A 20885-nucleotide genomic window follows, 5' to 3' on the forward strand; every position below is an offset into this window, starting at 1 on the left:
TTTATGCAGGACAGGTCAAAATTCTAATAGCAATTACATGTTTTGCTGCCTCAGTCAAAAAAAGGACCTCAGTACTGACATCAAGTCTTTCTGGAATAGAAATTACAGCTATTCCCTGAAGGGTAACAGTTGTTTAATTAAAGAAAATGAGGAAAACAAATTCTACAGCCTTATTATTGATGATTCTCTCCCTCAGCTTGACCTGAATGCAGAACTACTGGGAAACCAGACTTGAGCTAAGGGATGCTTAGCTGCAGATCCTGCTGGCAAGACTCCACGTCTCTGCTGCAAGCCACAGAATATTTTGACTTTTTATTGTAAGTCAGAAAGCAGCTTCTGGGAAACGCCTTGCTATGATAATGCTGCAAAGCAGAGGCCACAGCAAAATATACATGATTCAATTCTAAACTCAGCTGAAGTAAAAAAAAAAAAAAACAAAAAAACAGCTTCCTCTAAATTTAAACTAAAACCTGGCTACTAATGCTGCAGTATTACTCAGCTATCTAACTGTTACCTTTACAGTAGGGGTTAAAAACCAATCCTCCATGAAGGTACCAATAGCAGCTCCTATTCTGACGTAATGAAGTTCCAAAGGCTGTTTCAGTTCAGGGCAGAGAAGAGTCGCTCCAGGGCTCACTGGTCACCATGCCCAACCTGATCACCCAACAGTCTGCTGAAACTTCAGCTAAATTACGGGATCTGAAGTTTAAAATGTGAAGGTTTTACAATGGAAATTCCTTCAGTCTCTGATGTTGAAGTGGCAGCCCATTAAACCCAGCTGTGCGTGGGCCATGCAGGACAGGGGTGGGCTGGCTCTGCACACAGGCTGCTGGCTGAGGAACAAACTGCTGTGGGAAGAAGGTGCCAGAGAACCAAGCTCAAGAGGCAGCGATGACATATTCCTCAGTCCCTCTGCTCTCTTTGTGATGAGAGGAGCAGCAGTAATTTTCTCTCATCCTTTGTGTTTCTCACAGAGATGAATGTCTGTCTCCTCTGGTTGCAAAGCATGTCTGTCTGCAGCCTGCAAGTTCTGAAGTCAACCTCTAGCTGCCAGGAACAGATAATGAAGCTACTGCAGTCACTGGCCACAGTAATTGGGCAGGGATCTTTGGGAATTGCAGGATACCCAGGGAGGAGGCACTTCCACTGGGAGACAGGAGCAAGCTGCATGCCTGCACATGTAGGAAACAGCCAAAGGCAAAACCCTCCTCTGTAGCTTACTCACATGATTGCCATTCAAATCATATCTGAAGAATCATATTTTAAAAACCCCTCTTCCTTTTTTGGTTTGACTTCTACAGAATGCCAATTTGTCTCCAAGCTATTTTAACAAGCTACATGTAATCAGAGTAGCTATCTGTCTCTAAGGACAGGCATTAACTGCTGAACTAGTTAGCCAGGATGATAGACGAGGGTAGTTCACGAGAAAAACAGTTTAGAAAATGTTCTAAGTAAAGATACCAAACACTCAAATTTACACAAAACAGACATGAGCATTTCAATACCAGCAACCAAATTTTAAAAAAGAAAAGATGAAGCACACTATTTTTAAATTAGAGAACTGGTATTTAGTTACTTTCCTAAACATCTGTAAAGTAGGTATGCATACACAGAGATGATGTCAGCCACGCATACACACATGTAAAAAGGCTAGGAAATAACAAGCTTTAAGCTGCAAACTCACGAGGTACACCTTATTGCCCTTAGTTCTACAATACGGTTACGTTGTTGCTGTTCTCAATACAAAAGCATCAGAGGCTATGGGATATTACCCATGCCAACTGTAGCACTGCCTTTCATTTGCAGGCCAACAAGTTTCACCTTCTCTATCCATGTGTTTGCCTTTGGTCACCTGCCTTGAGTTTCTAACAGCGACCACAGAGCACATTCTGTAGCATGGCCTACACTGCAAAAGCGAGACTTCCCAAAACCACTCTGCTTACAGTTGTTAGATGATGCATCCTATTTGGCAGCCAGTGCTTAAGAAAAATTATAATCATTTCAAAGAAGAATTAATGAACAGCTTGTTATTTATGATCAGGAGTTGTTTTCAATCCTACCTGAAAAAGAAAGGTAGTTCTAAAAACATTTTTAGAAGTGAAAAACCACTAATCTTACAATGAAGAATGCAGCAAGGTAGAATTTGCTTTGAAATACAATGTTGAAACAAATGTTGACTAAATTAATCCAGTCTTTGAATTAAAAACTACACTAATCAACCTTGATTGTTAACAGAGAGGTTAATGGGTAGGTAGCTAAACCAAAGGGCAGAAGCATAAAGTTATTTTAGACTGCCATATTTCTACATGAGCACAAAGTAATTTTTCATGTAAATAGATCATGGTACAAATTGGGTGATAAAGCAACAGCGAACCCAAATCAAATGTTCTGAGAACAGCTTTACATCTTCCTCACTCCAGCATGAAGATCTCTACATTAGTTTATACAATTGATTTTTATTTCACAGAATGGCTTGGGTTGGAAGGGACCTTAAAGCTCATCTACTTGCAAACCCCCACCATGGGCAGGGTTGCCTCCCACACTTTGGTTGCCCAGACCCCATCAAGTTGCCTTGAACACCTCTTGTGATGAGGCATCCACAGCTTCTCTTATTTGATAATAATTAATTCACCCTTCAAATCTCCTTAATGAAGGGCTCAACATAAACAACTATTTCTCACATTTAACATCTGCAAGTCTAGATAACACAGCAATCATCTCAGAAGGAAAGTGGTAAAAATCATTTTTCTCCTTCTTCTTTCTAATATAGAGGAAACCAGAAATTCAGGAGCTCCTAAGAGTACTCTGAGCAGCCATCTAATTCATCTCACTTGATGTCTGTATCAAAATCTTACTGAAAACAATGAATTATAAGAAGTGTCAAATGATTCACTGCGAGTCCTCAAGGCTGTGCAAAGAATATTGCTGAAGTTAGCAGAAAAAGCAATGGCTTTTTCCAAAGAGCATGGAAATTCTATCTTACTGATGAGTGCTGTTTATCTGTAGCAGCACTCAACAAATGGTCTTCTGGGCAACCTTAGCAGCAATCCATTCATGGATTTTAGGCAGCAGCAATGAACTCTAATTTGAGTTCCTCCAAGCTTCTTTTTTAAAAATATCAGAAGTATGGTATATATGGTAAAAAGAATTAAATTCCCTTCTGAAATACAAAAATATTAAAATGCTGACTTTAAAAACCAAGCCTCCTGCTTTTGATCCCTAAGATTATCTAAGGACAGCCACTGGCCTACTTAAGACACCGGTATCCCCGCGGTCTTCTGCTATCTGCATAGTGACTGCAGTTTGATGTCTGTATGAACAGTAGAGAAAAGCCTGTACAGAAAAAGGGCTGTCACAAAGATGATCTTTCAAAACAGAATCCGTAGTAAAATGTCACTCAGTTACAACCAGCACTCTCACAAATGTTTTCCTACAAGGCCCTTTGCAGACGCCTGTCTTTAGCCAGAATTCCTCTGGCTGGCACTAGGCAGTAAATAACAAGGAGACTCCTAAATTCAAAGATGCTTCCAGGTGTTTTTGGAAGAAAAAAAAAAAAAAAAAGAAGTAACAACATCAAACATATACAACTGCTTCTTTGAATACACAAGCCATTTATTGATTCTTGTTTGGCTTAACAGTCTATTTGGATCACTTTGAAGAAGTGGTATCATTTTAGGACCCTGAGTTAACACCAAGTTTCACAATATGCCACGTAGATTACACCAACTTCTGTGACATCAAACTGGTGATGAGAGCACTGGGAATTAGAAAACAAAGTATACAGCTGTCCTGGTGACACCGCTCACAGAACCATGCCTGTTAGACTCTTGTACAGCAGAAATGCAACATTTCACTTCTGAGCAGTCGGCATTGCTTTATTCAATCTTTATTCTAGCATTTGCTCCTTGCTTTGCAGCTCTGAGGAGGTTCCTCAGCTTTCTGCTTCTGTTTTCCAATCAATATGTAATACAATAACAAATAGCATGTGCTGCTGAGCTATAGAAAGCACCTGGCACTTCTGGATGTATACGGGCAAATCAGAACGTGCTATAAAAGACAATATTACTTCTCTCGTTGTGGCCTACACAGCAATGCAGCTAACAAGCTAATATACACCACAAAAACGGCTGCCATCAATAAAAGATGGGACTTTGCCACACAAATATCACACAGCCCTCCCCCCAGCGGAGCCCAACTTCGAGACAAGCCCGAAGCACTTACTTAGCTTTAAATCCCAGTGATTCAATTAGACTCAATGAGATACTCTGCTGAACAGAATAGGCTTAAGACAGTGCCTAAGAGTTCTCCTCAGCCAGATCCCCAGTGAGCCTGAAACCTATCCTGGCTCAGTGAAGGCAAGGATTAATCATCCTTTTGGGGATACGGACTGTTCTCTAGGTGAAAAACCAAGTTTGTTATAAATAATCCCTTTTAAATTAGTTATGGATTGCCCCCAGAAACAACAAAATCCTTTTCCCTCGTTTCTCCCACCCAAAGGACGCGGCACATTTTGATGAGCAGAACTCGGTCTTTTCCCCTGTGATTCACTCATTTTTCACAAAGAGGACTGATTTTCTTCCCGCAGCAGGCTAAATTACCATACTATCCCAACCTACGGGTTCCTTCCTACCAAGTTTCTTGCTTCCCCTTGAGAAGAATATTTCTTGTCCCTAGTTTAACACATTCTGAAAGCATTCAATTCCCCTCTACCAAGAAAGTGCCAGTGTCTTTAAAAGCCTTGCCTTTCGAATTCTCATCCAAGACATCCAACAATATGATCTGCAGTCTACTCACTTGTACCAAGTGTAAGTCGCAGGGGTTGGAGGCAGTGCTGGCAGGATACGTTGTGCAGGAGGTTGCAATCTTTGGCAAGTGCACTGGTCATGCTCACAGCCAGCTCATTAATGGACAAAATGGACCCAATGTACATCAAGACAATCAGAGGAGCACACAGCACCTTTGCAAAACTGTACTGAAAGAACGGTAAATGTCAAAAGGACAGATGCTCAGTGGGAGATGTCAGAGGGAGGGATGATAAGACACAGCATAAGGTACAATATGAGGACAGAAGAGAAAGTGGGAAGGAGAGAAGTCAAGGTATGTTTCTCTGATCATGTTGTTTGTTTCTTCTTCATTTTACAGTAAAAGAATCAGTAATAAAAAGCTTGTTAATTGACAATAAATTAAATTGATTGCAACTCCCCAGCTCAAAACAGTTTTGTTGGCCTGTGATGCTCCCTGTATCTGTTCTTAAAAAAGGAACAGCTTAATCTGCCTCTTCCACCATCTGAAGCTTGAACTCTGTGGTCTGGAATTTATTGCCTAAAGCCACTAAGCCCTCTCCTCCAGTGAGATCAATGGCAAATTGGCTCCCCACTTCTCCACATAAAATAGCTGCCAATGTACCTTCAGAGCACTGCTTGTACAAGCAACTGGGATGCAAGGAATGTACGGAATTTCACTGCTGGGAACATGGGAAGCCATCAGGCATGGTGGGATTGCACTTGCCTTCACTCTTGGGACTTGAATATTCATGCCCTGGTGTGAACTAAGTGCTACATTAAGAAAAAAAAAAAAAAAAAAAAAAACCAACCCAAAACAAACCAAAAAACCCACAAAAACTTCAGCAAGCACGCAGTGCCTGAACTGGTTGCTCTTTGATTACTTTTGTTTCTCCCAGTGTCAACGCTCAACACCAGAACTGCAATTTGAAACCTACGATTAAAAGTAAATTTAGAAAGTGGAGAACAAGCAATATTATACATTCGTCAATAAAAGCATAATTGTTCTACAGCTTGGGTTAAAAAGTAATAAAATGTTTACAAAATATTTCACATACCATTGGATCTTTTTTGTGTCAAGCAGTAGCAGCTGAAACCCCAACCTAAGACCACTTTACACATCTATCACAAGGAAAAAGGAACTCTGCTCCAAAGACCTCGAATTCAAATAATCACCATGGACAAGAGGAATGTTCTTATCCTGATTTTACAGATTAACACTGGGAGAGATCAAATTACTTCCCCAAGGTCACCTTATAAGGTCTCTAAAACAGAACTGCTCTGTAGTTTAGTACCTTAATGACAAGAATACTACACATATTTATAAAATGCCTTTTTCCGTGGCTTGTCCAAGTGAGCGCATTGACTTAATCATAACAAAACCCCAACACCTAGCCCCTAAAGTAAACTGTCAAGCAGGGGAAAATGTAAAACAAAGTAAACCAAAGAAAACAAACCTGCCCAATCCTCCCTGACAAAGTGTAAATGCATAATCTTGTCAGATGCTCCAAAAGCAACAAGCTTGGAGACTTTCCCAGGTCACCTGGGGATAAAAGTTCCAAAGTCATGAGTTCAGATCAAGACTATTTTTCATTACCATCCACAACACAGAGACAGCACCAGGACCCAGATTCCACTGTAATATGTTTTCTTCATTCACACTGGAAATAAACGTTGAGACTGCAGAGAGCTGGAGAGAGTGATCCAGACAGAACACACTCAAATTAACAGAGGTAGCATTTAGCATGCTTTTCAAGTACAGTTCCTACAGAAAGCAGCCCAGTTTATTTCAAGAGAAACAAGAAGAATAAAAGCTGCTTGGAGACTTGCGGTCTTGGAGATACGTGAGTGGAAGAGAGGGCAAGACTGGAGCTACTGCAAGCAGAAAAACAGTCCTCTTGGTCATAACCTCAAGGGTTATCAATAACATGCTTTATCAGTGACATGAAAAAAAATGATAGAAACAAGTCTCTCTGCAAGACTTAATTAGACCAGAAGCCATATTTTACAGAAAATGTTAACATTTTGCTGAACCATGCTTTCTGTGCTGTTCTCTGAGAAGGCCACTGCTAACTGTATATCTGCAGAGACATTTGTTAGAAGCTGCCAAATGTGACCTAGCTTATTGCAGCCTGGTACCCAGCAGGTGCAGGCACCTACCCTTCAACAGGAACAGAACATCCTGAATAGAAATCATAGGCCTCCACACTACTTCCATAACCCTAAAAGACTTCAGCCCTTCCTCTTTTCTCTCTGATCCTTCCAAGCATGGAGAAGCTTGGCACAAATAGATGTTACTCCACTTCCATATGTTGGTTCATCTACGACCCAATCCAAGAGTTCATCAGATAAAGAACTGATTCCAGTACCCACAGACCAGCCAATCAGTACTAGGACAGGAAATCAAGAATCAGGGCTAAATCCTCAGTTACTGTGATGGAACAGAGGTACAAATGAAGCTCTGGATAACACAGCCAGCCACATGGCTGGCAGATGCAAAATTCAATCATCAGCTGAAGCATTCAGAATGCTGATTATTCAATAAACAGCAGAAGACAGTTAACAACAAGATACAGATATGCATAGTAAACTTCCCTTCTGTTGCAGGATAGAAAAAGAGTAAGTTGTCTTTGGCTGCAAGGCAATGACAATAATTTTATCTAAATAACTAGATAATTAATAAGGGCTCATAATTGGACAGGAGTAAATAACAGTCAGAGGCATTAAAATGTGGCATCAGTCAAACATCCATCATTTAGGAAGCGCCATTTGGTGTCAGCAGAAAACACCCTGGCCTCAGGATTATTTTTGTTGGTATGCGAATTGACCAGGCAGACACTGAAATCATTCCACAATATGAGCATAATGAAGCATGCTAATTCGCTAAAAACTGTTACTAACCACTTTGCACTTCAGTGAATTGGAATTCCATTTTTCTAGTTGAAACCAGCCCCTCCAGTGCCTCGTTAACGTGTCAACCAACTGATACTGGACTGAATGCATTTTTAGCTTGTTAAAAACAAGAATTTATTCAGTGGCTGGAAGAGAGCCATGGTACCCACACTGCCCTGCATTTTGCAAGCATATCACTCCAGAGAATGATATCTGTAGCAGCTTAAAAAATACCAAACGGTATTAACATCTCTCATTTTGCAGTAATGATGTATGAACTACAAGTAACTGTACCACAAAATTAAAGCAATTCACTGTTTTAGTCTATGACCTGTGCAAACAGAAGACAAATTTTATACCCACCATCAATATTACTAGCTGTTCAATTGGTCGGGAAGATGATGAGAATGATTGGCTGGGGGAAACAGATCAATTTAAACACAAGACTTTGCTGTCTGTTGTCAACTTTTTCCACTAAGTTAGTATTTTGTTTCCTTTTTTCTTTAAATGACAATTACAGGTTTGTTTTAATTTCCTTACAGCTATATGACAACTTTCACCTGTGAATACTATTTACAGATTAATTCCAGGAGGAGTTGAACCAACTGCACGAGCTGGATAGGGAGCAGAAATGTACCGACTGCTGAAACTGCTACACATACATCTACTGAGTAATTCAAGAACATCAGCAGCCTAATTCCAAAACGTGTCTTAGAAGACAATCAATAATTATTATAAGCTGAATGGTAATACACTTCCCTGTAAAGATGAGAAGTGTAACTCATCTCAATGACACCAAATCTTTGAAAGTTACAGCTTCAAGTATTTGGAATGAAACTGCTTCTTAAACCATCCCTGGTATGGCTTACAGACACTGGAAGCAGGTCAGCAGCTCACCACTGTGACACTGTAAAAATGATCCTGTAAACCTTCAGGAATGGATCTCAGGTCTGCTAAGTAGCCAAATACTACTGACACTTCTCATCACAAAAGCCATTGGGAGCCTGAAAAATGTTTATGACTACAACTCTCCATTTATCTGATACAATATGGCAGATTTTGTCCTACTCACTCCAATGTAAACCCAGTGAGGCTGAATTCCCTCAATTTACTTCATTTACAGCATGAAATTATAATGGACGTGTTCAGAGTTGAACAACTACTCACTCTCATCCAACGCAACTACTTTTTGTTTCTCACTCAGTTTGAATTCATCACGTGTGATCTTTCACAGAACCCTCAGAAAAGTAAACACAGTTCCTACTCTTCATAAAACAGAGGGTAAGTGTGAATCTGTGATAATGCAATGCTCCCAAAACACATCCAGCCCACCACTTAAATATAATTCTGGATCTATTTCACATCTTCACGATGCAATAAACGGTACAGACTGCTCTGACTGTGAGGAAATATTGCACAATGACATTAAATTCTTCAGGCAGCTTCTGTAGCAGGCTTAATGTGTTACTTACAGGCAGAATCAAAACACATGGAATTTACTGCTGCAAAATTCCATCACGATACAAAATTCCCATATAACTCACCTTTTCATTAAAAAGGTTAGACACGACCATGCTGTGTCCAGGCTTGCTGAATGTGTTTATCTTAAAAATTAAGCAAACTGCTTTGGCAGTTCAGCTCCTTGAGCTGTGACTAACACAGGTAACAAACCATCAACAGCAGACTTAAGGAATATCACACAGAAAATAAAGATACATACGCAGTTAGAAGGAACCCAGCTGTGCAAACACCTTAATTCAGGTGCGTTCTGGATTCCACCCTTTTGAAAACAGGTACAAAGACAATCAAAGCAACTCACTGCAGTTTTGGCACATCACATTATGGGAAGGAAAGCTGTCGGTGAAGACATGCTTCATTTTAAATGCGAAAGTTTAAACCTCAGGTAATTGTGGCTGGCACATTAGTGTCAATAAACAGAATTACCTTTTTCTTTCACCATGGCAAACAAATTTTCTTCGTCGTGGAAGCAGCAAGAATTAGCTGAAGTAATTTAAACACAACCTCTTCTCCAGCAGCGTTTGGTTGAGGTGGATTTAAAAATAAAAAAAAAGGAACAGAAAAAAAGAAAGCGGGAGCTTATTCCAGATAATTATCTTCCTCAGATTTCCTACAAGATTGGATGCAGTCCTGTCGCTCGCCCCGTCTCTTCTTTGTGTGCCTCTTATCTTCTCCCACGGTGGTCTTTTCCTGCAGCTCCTACCCTGCATATGGACTCTGCCCCTTGTGCCGAGACAGCTCGCTTCAGCTGCTGCTGCGTAACAAATGCTGGATTCCATGGCTGCGGCTCCCGGCGCTGACACCACCTTGCATTCCTCTACCCTCGCAGGACTGAGCTGGCAATAATCTGCTCCCGAGCGACTGCCAAAAGGCTGACAGTGAGAAGATGTGGGAGAAAAGAGGGGAGCTGTTCGAACACATGCAGAACTGAAGTGCGTTCTGCGAGGGCTTTTTGATTTTATTTACTCAAGCTGAGCCAGGAGGAGAAAGGGAAACACAAGATGAACACAGGCAAATGCTGAGGCAGGCTGCAGCACAGTGGATTTTCTGTGGTGAGAACTCTATCCACTCCTGGTTTTAATTTAAAACTGTTACCAAACAGCAATTATGAGACCACAAAGCACGGTCATAAATAATCTCCCGATGTCCCCTCACCATGGTACAGAACACAGTAACACATTAATATCCACAGATTGGGAGTGCTGACTCTACTTACTACATGAAATAAGAATTAAAAGAAAATGAATATCGGAGCTGCAAGATCAGTGTGCAGCTGGGTTTAGTACCATAGCCAAGCTGGTGTGAGTCAAGTACTGTGTTCTCTGAGTCACCAAACACCTGGAAACCACAATCCTCTTCTGTGACTCCTTTTGGGATGACAGCTGTAAGCACTCATGGAATTGAGAAGAAAGAGCAGCATACTGAACCACTGGTGGGGTGAAGCTCACCCCCAGCATCTCACCACTGTTGACTCTGGACATCAAACCAACCTTACAAGCCCTGGTTTTTCAAGCACTAAATACTACTAGAGAAGGACTGGCCAATAATAAACTGAGGTTAAAAATCATACAAACAAATTCTTTACAATATCAGCAAGTCTCACTGTCTTATAGCACAGTAGGGAATATTTCTGTTCTTTATTAAAAGGTAACTGCTCAGAGTTAGGTGAGAATTAGAGCTCTATTTTTGCAAGCCCATTTTTATTCCCAGGTACGGAGAAAAGCTTTGAAATACGATTACTCAGAATCCTGAATGCTCATTAAAAGCACTTAACATGTTTTATTTTTACTACATTTATCCTGCCTGTATCAAGTAGCAATACTATTGTATTTATACACTGCTTTTTCCTTGTTTATAAATAACTTTATTCCTCACTGTAGTTGGACACCAGGGACTTTGCCAACATAAACCTACCCAGCATGCCTTCCCTTGGGCAGTACATTTTAATACCTGTTTTAGAGGTGGAGAAAATGACAAAGGAAAATGAACTGACCTGCCAAGGACAAAGGTGACCTCAGCAGAAGAGAGTTGGGTTGAATACAAAGCTATTCTGGGCTAGGTGATGGGCAGATTCATTGGGTTACAGCTTCAACTTGACCACAACTCAGGGCATTATCTAGTCCAGGTTACATGGAGGAGGAACAAATTACACAGCACCCTAAAGCAAATCCTACATACAGCTCCGAGTCAGAGGAACCTCTATTTCTTGAGAAACCTCTATTCTGACCTGAAACTCACACCTCCATGAGAGAATTCCTTCTCAATGCCGCTATACATAGGGAAAGATAAATTGATATAGAGAAACTGGCTGTAGGCATCAGCCAGCCAGAGAACCAGATGGCTGACACACACTGGAAAAACAGAGCATACATCCAGCATTAAAAATATTTTCAGTAAATAAATCCTAAGTGTTCTGTATAAATGCCACAAGAACAACAGAAAGAAATGAATGAGTCTGCTTCACCCAAAAGATCCATCTTAATCAACGATATTCTTTCATAAGTAAATACATAAATTAGAGAGACTGACAGAGATTCATGTATGGAATAAAGCAGTTATCCCCTAGCAAACCTCAGCTGGCTTTCTATTGTTAGCAGCCTAACGTGTAAGCAAGGCGCAGCCCAGCAGTCTGACATTGCTGTTTCTGTGACTCAGAGTGCTGCTATTAATAGCAGAGAGCCCCAGCATAGGGCCGGGCTCAGCCCCACCACGGCTGGGTGGAAATCATTGTGTCACATTTCTGACACACACACACACAGTCAGGTTGTAACTCAGCCTGGCTGTGTTCTTCTTCAAGAGGTATTTTGTAAACAGTCAGGGGACTGCAGGTTGGAAAGGCCACATCTGACCTTCATTCATAAATATTTGAGCTGATGTGCAGAGCACAGACTAGGCTCTACATCCATGGATGTTGTTAACTCTTTCCTGAGATCTTCTGACACCCTCCAAAGGGCTGTGATGATTACCATTCTTTTTTTTTTTTATTGCTGTTGTTCCGGCAGCTGCAGACAAAGAATATGACTGCTGGTATCTGGACTTTCTGTCCTCTGAGTTCATTAGTTCCATTTTTCACATGTGTTAGAGATTAGCACTGCTGTATCTCATCTTCCCATTGCTGAATAGAAGCTTTCATCGTGTCATTCAGCCACGGAAAGTTGCAGTGTTTCACTGCAGCGCCTACACAGAAATAAATCTCAAAGTACAAACTGCAGCATGTTAGGCTGGGCAGTTTAGGAATCAAATGCCACTGACTCCAGTGTAAGAAGATACAGAGATCAGATGTTGGTATTCTAAATAACATCTTTTTAAACTGGGATGATTTTTTCTTTTAATCTCATTGTTCTACATCTGACACAGAAATTTACCTTGCTGCGCAATTCAAGACCTACTCATAAATGCTAAACCAGAGAGGAAAGACAAACAGACAGCAACTCCTGAAGCACAACCCTGGTGCTTACTGCTATTTAGAAGTACAATATTTTGAAAAAACAAAAGCAGCCTTTTTTTCTTTACAATACTTTTTGCACTCTATAACTTCAGTAGAGTTTCCCTGGAACACAACCAGGATGAGATATTCACAATGAGTACAGGATAGCTACACAGCATAATTACATTACTGCTACTTCATGATGAAAAGTAGCCTGCACATTCACCAAAGGACATGGGGGTCATATTGAGATCACAAAGAGAAAGAGTTAAGCAGCGTGTTTTGCTTTTTCTTGTACAGTGATAATGTTGAAAAAGCACACGTTAAGATACTAAGCAGTTTAGTCATGACTTCAGATTTGTTATTTAAAAGTTGCCTTTTGTATTTTTTATCTTGCAATCATTCTTCATAGATGAGGCCATGGCTTGTGAGTATCAAAACACCGTTCTTATGTAACTCCTTAAAAACTGCTATCTTCCTTTGATCCTGCAGTGATGGAAACTGCCTGCTAGAAATCACAGAGGGAGAAGTTGTACTATTAAATAACATCCAGAAATATATCCTCTAATTAATGTCTTTTTCCTTCCAGCAAACAGCCTGGCACAGCCCTGACAGCAAAGCCTGCCACAGGCTTGCAGTTTCTCTGCTGTATAGCGTCAGTCAGTTTAAGTCACCACTTCTCCAAAGTGTCAGTGATGGAGTTCTTGCAAAAACAATTACTTTAGTTGTTATTCTGACTTTGCCTGCTCAGAGGAAAAATGAAGTTGTCAACATGAGATCTCTTGCAATTCTGCAGAGGTCCCAGTGTCCTGATGTGGAAGAACAGTTTTCAGTTTCAACATCTGAATGCTATACAAAGTATTTCCTGACTTCTGTTCCCCTTGGACATAGCCCAGTCCAGTAGACTGTTCTTTTGATGTGTCTTCCTCAGCCACTTGGACAACTGACACATTTTCCAACCTTTAAAGCAGCACAAGCAGCGATGCTTGTGAAGGACTCCAGCACAAAAGAAAGCAGACAACTGATTCAGGCACAGCTGATGATTTCAGTGGAGCTTTTCAGACACAGAGCTGAGCAGAACTCAGCTTGTACTTAAAAAAGCTGTTCCCATACATACATCTGAATAGCTGGGTGTTCATTCCCAGGAGTTTGGTATGACTGCTCTTACATGCATTGCTCTTTTGCCTCTCCAGGTTCAACCCTACCTCCTCTCCCTGTTGCCCTGCTTGGAGCCTAGTGACAATAAGGCTGACCCTAAGGCAATTGAAGTCCAATGGGTTGGGTCCTATCCGGAAATTTTCCACTGTTCTTCTCTTTGCCATCAACATCACACTATTTTGAACTGAAAGCACTCTGTAATACTGGTATTTACAATCATGTGCCATCATTCTTTTACAGTAATGAAAATAAATGAAAAGTTGCCAAATGCTTCACCTGACCTAGCAAAGCAGCGTATTTCATTCTGATCTGAGGTGATGTGACAGCTTATTTCTTTTTAAGTGCAAACATTTAACATTCTTAAAAACTAGATTCCTCAGGAATTAGGTGCTTCACAGGTTTTGATCTAGTAAGTATTTCGGATTTCTTAAAACAAAATTTGATTTTCTGAGCTTCTTGCAAGCAAGACCTTCTAAGTAGGCTGCTATTATGCTAAACAGAATAGCAAAAAATATAGATAAACAGAAAACTGGTGATGTTTTATTTACTGCAAGACAAAATAAGGAAACAGTCACTCATCTTTGCTGTAAACATTAAGAAGCCTCTAACGCACAAGCTTATGTAAACAGCACCTGGAATCTCCAGATCATCTCTTTAGAAACAGACGAGGAAAACTGGCTACGTTGTACCTCTCTGCAGTGGCTCCAAAAACATACAAAGCTCACTGCTGGATACTTTTCTCACAGTAGGCACGTACAAATATTTACCTCTGAACACACATTTGTATTATTGATATAACAACTGACTTCCACACTGCTTACGTTACTGTTAATCCTTAGAAAGGAGATCATACTTCAGAAGCACCCATGTGAACTTTTGCTCTATGCAGACGTTTGAACTGAGATACAGCACAGTAACAATGCCTACTGACAGTGCTTTACACTTAGGTACGTTTATTCAAAACTTACCATACAAAATCATCACTATTCTCCTGCTATAAAATGAATTAGAATAATGAATTCACAATCACAACCAGTACTGCTACAGACAGAAATATGCACATACTATCAGTAACCATCTGACAATTACTGCTTATCGCTGCACGAAGACAGGAATTCCTGACAGGAAAGAATATATAGAAGTGTCATGCTTTACTGTACGTGCCTAAGGTTAAGGAGATTTGATATTGATAATCCACTTCAGAATTGGATTAACTTCACAGCATAACCTCTGCAGCCTGTCAGGGCAGTTTGGTGCTCAGTGCAATCAGCAGGACTGCAACAAGGATTCTCCAGCCTGAAGAACTTCTCCATGAGAGCCCTGTGAAAGAACAGATCAAAGCAGCTTGCTGCCTATCACCTTATTTGCAGAGCGAAGCAGCAAGCTGTGTGTTTTGCAGTCTGGAGAGATGTGACAGAACTCTCACTGAGAGCTACCCTTTGGTGTATGCCTCAACAATGTAACACCCAACAAAGCAGATGAGTGAAGCCCACAGTCCCTGAAGATGAGGCAAATTACGATATGGACACTAAATATACACCATCCCTGCATTTACAGCAGAGCACAAGCCCAAAGCACAGCTCTCAGGCGAGAAACAACAGCAGTTGTATTTCCTCTCTTCCCCATCCCAACATCACCCCTGCCTTCCCCACTGGCAGAAAGACAAGATCTTTCGCTTGAAGGCAGTTTGCAGCTCAGATCTGCCTGCCCCACAGGTGAGGGGCTGAGCTGAGCGCCCACCAGCAGCACAGGGCCGGTCCCACACTGCGCCGGCCTGCTGCCACCCCACCCAGGAGCTGCCTGCGCTTCACTCTCAGCTCTGTGGTGAAAACACCAAGATTATACAGCTGCACTGATAGGAGAAAGAGAGGAGGAATCCCGTAAACAGCAGTGGGGTCATAGGGCCACAACACCTTCCTTCCAACCACAGCTGCCTGCACCCAGCAGCATAACAGAGTTACAAAGCAAGTGAGAACTTGGCTAAAATTCCCCTCAGTAATCTTTACGGTGCTTTTACCTTTGGCTATAGCCATATAGGAAGCAAAAACCCCCACATTTTCATTATTTTTTTCTACTCAAAGCTAATTCAGCTAACTTTTCTTGCTAGCATCTAGTAGGGATTGCAATTCCATGTTTTTTGGATAAAATGTAACTAATAATTCAGGCAGAAAGGGAGCAACCAGTCCTGCAGAGGTGAAGTCAGTTGCTCTAACCTAACCCATGCTACGTTAATGAAGATTAATGCTAAACCACTGATGTACTACTAAGCATATTAGCTCGGACTGATCTTCAGCACTGGCAATGATTTGGCCCACAGCAAACAGAAACAGGAAGCCAGCAGTTAAGACGACATTAAATGTTTGAATACCTAAATTAAAAATGGCAGTGATTAAACAGGAATAGAGATGCTGCAAACCAGCAGGGGACTAAGACTTGGTTCTAATTAACTCTTCCTTCTTCTTTTTTTTTTTTTTTTTGTCCTTGCACAATTACAGAACCAAAGATTTTTAGGTCCTAACATTGATAGTTGAAGCTGCTGTTCTTACTCCAGCACTAAAGCAGCACTCAGCTATTTGGAGAAGCAAATTTATCCCTAGCACAATAAATACTGAAACAACAAAATCACATGAACCTTTCCTGCTGTGCCACTCACTGTGAATCCTGGAGCAACACAAGTGAGAACATCTGCTTGTGTTTAATGGTGAGCAGAGAAAAGCAACTTTGTCCTGCTAATGCTGAACTAAGCAATTACCTCTTCAACACCTGCAGTCATTGCAGGACCCAAAGCACAACAGCACTGTCCCTGCAGTGGAGGGCAGAGAAGCAAGCAGCTTCCCTAATACAAGCAAGAGAGAGAGCACTTTCACCTGCAAGCACTGCTCATGCACAAGCCCTCGCCATGTAACACAAGGCTCTGTGCAGCCAGGAGGAAAACTGGGTTTCCCACTTGGTGCCAACAATTGTTAGAGAGGCTCTGCAAGTGCAGGAGCCCAGGGGACAGCAGCTTAGCTGTGCTTGGCTGAGCCTTCCAGCCACACAGGACCCTTCATGGTGAACTCCAGCTAAGCACAGGTAGCACAGTGGGTTTGCAACCAATCTCCAGAGGTATTGAAAAGCACCTGAGAGACAGAGGCTGCTCCCAGGGTGACAGCCTGACATCAGTTACATGCTCAGGCCATGAAACACACAGCACAATGCCTATTAATCTCTACTATAACACCACAAAGTTGTCTCCAGAACAATGAGATTTCAAGGAGGGAGAAACATGGCCTCCTGCAAACCTGAATTTGGATCAAGACACTGGGATCACATGCTTCTCAAAAACAACAATTAAAACATAATGCAACCAGAGAACTATCAGTGCACTCCATTAGGCTCTTAGCTGACAATCTGTGATCACAGAAACAGAAGATCACATAGCCATGTGCTGGGTCAGCACCAATATTCTTCATGACATTCATAGAAACCTCCAGAAAGTTTTCAAAATATGCTCTAGCAAATTGTTCCTCCACTTCTCTGCATCTGCAGAAAGTCAAGTTACAGTTATGCAAACTGGATCTTCCCTACTGCAAACACAGCTAATCTCATTCTGTACTTCCCAGCACAACGCAGAACATCTCTATTTGACAACCTCTTACACACCTGATGGTTGAGTAAATCCCTCACTTATCTTCACTCTTCTGGATTAAGTCAATCTAATTCTATTAATATTTCCTTAAAAGTCTTCTCACCTAAACTTGCTATTCTCACTGCCTTCTACTAGTTTTCTTCATGTTTATCAGCATCTTTCCTGAAATGTGATATCCAAAACCTCAGGCAGTACCCAGCAGAGGTCTCTTCAGTAACAAAGAACCACCTTCCCTGCTGTACGCACATCCTGCTAATGCATCCCAGAGTAAGGATAGATTTTTTGCAGCAGTTTCGTAAAATTGATTTCTATTTTTATTGTGAAAAATATCATTATTCTCCAAACGCTTTTCTGGAATACTGTTAGTTATTTTCCATCTCTTATCTGTGCAAGTCCAACATTCCAGATTTGTATTCGTTGAAGTTCAGCTGCACAATTTCAAATCACATCACTGACTTATCAGGACCATCTGCATTCAGATATTGTCCTGCAGGAGGATGGCATAATGCTCATAGCCCTGGATTACCACAGACTTTTAAGGCATACTCCATATTCCATCACATAAGTCAACTTTATAAGGACAATATTAGAGGGATCGAGGCCAGGAGAGATCACTCACTTGAAGCAATCTATCTGAATAGCTATCAAGAAGCAGAGCCACCTTATCTGAAGCACACAAGAAGCCTGCACAGCATGTGCCAGCATCTAAAGAAAGAGTGCCAGCTACTGTGATGCCAACAGAACGTGGACTTTTCTCTCTCACATCACCACCTGCCACACTCAACATTGCCTAGCTCTGGACACTTTACAGACTCATACAGCACCATTAAAACCCTGTGGCCACAGGTCATATCAAATACATATGCTGCAGGGAGCTCCTAGGAACACCGCTAGCAGGCAGGACAAAGATTAAAATATTAATTCATTTTTCACTTTGCATCTTGCTTCTTTCCCTCCAGATAAAAACAGGGACTGGTAACAAAGAGGTTTCGGGGGAGATCTTGGTACTAAGCATGGAAAATGGCCACGTGGCACAAAACAACACCCGTTTCCCTGGGGACTGACAGCACTGGTGTTGTATTGGTGTTGTATTGGTGTTGTATCATTTTCTTACTATAACACCCCAAGAAAATCCTACTGATGCAAGCAAGATGACATGTTGGATCTTAGAGTGGATTCATTCAAATGAATATGCTGCAGCTAGTATTTTATAATTAGACCTTCTATATTGTGTTTGTACAGCCAAATCCTCTCAAGAACACCAAGAACACTCTTTGTGATTCCTCACTTAACCATGTGGATTCCTGTCCCCGCAAAGATACACACATTACACACAGACCCTTTCCACGAGCCCTCATTTTTCACAGGGTCTCTGTGCATTATAAATGTTCCTGCAATGGTCCAATCTGAACCCTGGCTCACCACTTTTCTGCTTTCACGTCCTCTGAACTCCCCCACCTCCTCATTCTCTCAACTTCCTTCTGTCTTCCTTTATACCCAACCAATCCAACAGCCACTCTCAATCCAAGCAGCCACTCTCACAAGCACTGCTATAAATTAAGACTGTTATATAAACAGTTACTAAACTCATGCAGGAGGTCGGTTAGATAATATGGCACATATCTCCTTTCCCTCAGGTGTATGCCACTGCTGAATCAAACAGAATTCAGGCTGGAAGACAAAAGACTGTACATGGAATCAAGTACAATGACAGAAGACAGCATCTCAGACAAGAAGTAACATCATAGAGCTCGAAGTCAACTTTTCTTTGAAATTCCCCAGTTATTTTGCAACCAGCTTTCAACTTTGCTTGTCTCGAATAGCAGACGTTTTTCCACAGCCTTCTTTGTATGGCAGTTCTGCTTCCAGAGACTCCCAGCCACATGCTTAGGTAGGTCTTCTGGGCTAGCACAGGTCTGGCTGCAAGAAACAACCATGCTGGCAGTTCGCAGCCCCTCTCCATCTCTCCTGGAATCAGAGCAAACACTGCTCAGCAAATTTCACTGGCCAAATGAAACCCAGGACTCCCATTCTGCATTTACCTTACAGTGATTTGAAATCTCTTTCGACTCTTTTCTTCAGTCTTAAACTACTCCTAACTATCTACATCATACCACTGTTTAACTTATGTGATGCTCCAGCCTTCCCCTTAAGAAACCAACAGAGTGTCATGCTGAGCGATAAGCATAAGCATATCATAGGTTAAATCCCCGAGACTCCAAAGACTCAATTCCTGAATACTAAATAGTTCTGCACTCGTGAGAAGATTCCTGACCTTCCAAAACCCTAAGAAATGGGCCTTTCCTGGTGGTTATAATTCTACTTACTAGGAGCAAGCAAAATACTGGTTGAGTCTCCAAATGACTTGGATGGGGTGACTTCTAATCTCCGTTTGTAAGGCCAAATACAGACAGCAAGCTGTCTTTCAGGAACATATATAAACTGCTAAATCTTCTGGTACTTGAAGCACCCTAATCCTCAAGCAGTCACATGGCCTAAGAAATGGCTTCAGGCATTTTCTATCTTAAAGTCACAATACAGCTTTTACATCCAGGACCTTTTCAGTAAGCATTTCTCTACTTCTGTCTTAAGCAGCTGACTGACTCTGCTTACACTGCAACTTAAGCAAAGCTGAGGCACCAGATACCCTGCAACTTCTCAGCTATTCCACGCCATTGGAAAGCAGAACCATAACATGCATCCTGTTGAATGGTGGCACTCAAACTGTAGGATGACAGAAAAATGCTAACAGAACCTGCCTCACTATCTTTCTGAAAGCCCATAGATTAATGAAGAATTGCACAACTGTGTATTTCTAGAGATTTAGGTCCCATACAAATTAGAAGAAAATTGCAGGAAAAGATGGCTACAAACACAGAGCATCTCTTCAAAGTCCCAAGTGGGCTGACCATATACACAGTCACTGCTCATTCAATTTTCTATTTTAAATTCAGAAAACTTTACAAAAACTCCTCAAGTGTCTGTAGAAGTTTTCTCCAGAATGCCAGTGGAAAACATTGGAGGGTGGCACGGCTAAATGATACTTGCTTTTTCAGGTTCACAGATATACAACATATTTATATACTTACGTCATATTTATATTTTTAAATTTACAAGCAATAAGACGAACAGGGAAAGACCTTTAACCTCTTCCAATTCAGAAATTAGGCAGCTTTGATTGAAACTGCTTGGCAATAGGTTTAAAACAAAAGGGAACAGAGTTTCATAAAACCCTTAGGAAAGGTCTGGAACACACCACCAAATGCTGCTGTGCTTTCAAAAGGTGTATTTCTAGCTTGAGTACTTCAGCAGATTAATGCCTCCTTCTTCCCTAGATGATCACACAGAGATGAGCCTGTATCCATTTTTTTTTTCACTACTCAGATTCTACTTCTAAAAAAAAAAAAAAAAATCAATTCTTATTCTCTCCTGTTGGTAACTAAAAGTATTTCTGCACACCTGCTGTCACAAAACATCTTGC

The 20885-nt window shown here is 41.2% G+C and overlaps 1 protein-coding gene across 7 annotated transcripts in view; it reads right to left on the reverse strand.

Moving 5' to 3' along the window:
- Nucleotides 1-20885, reverse strand: part of ABLIM1 (actin binding LIM protein 1) — a 175255-nt gene that overhangs the window by 95527 nt on the left and 58843 nt on the right. Inside the window, exon 1 of one of the 7 annotated variants that reach the window (XM_090145541.1) lies at nucleotides 4795-4903. The exons of 1 other annotated variant lie outside the window; for it this stretch is intronic. In XM_090145541.1, coding sequence (XP_090001667.1) covers nucleotides 4795-4885 — 91 coding nt within the window. In that variant the 5' untranslated portion in view covers nucleotides 4886-4903. Of the gene's footprint in view, nucleotides 1-4794; nucleotides 4904-9617; nucleotides 10615-20885 lie in introns of those variants that run through there. 5 more of the 7 variants (XM_090145539.1, XM_090145534.1, XM_090145537.1 and 2 more) reach the window with 5 other exon arrangements.

Source organism: Phasianus colchicus, chromosome 8 (assembly GCF_987193195.1).
Source record: "Phasianus colchicus chromosome 8, bPhaCol1.hap1.1, whole genome shotgun sequence".
Taxonomy (NCBI): Eukaryota; Metazoa; Chordata; class Aves; order Galliformes; family Phasianidae; genus Phasianus; species Phasianus colchicus.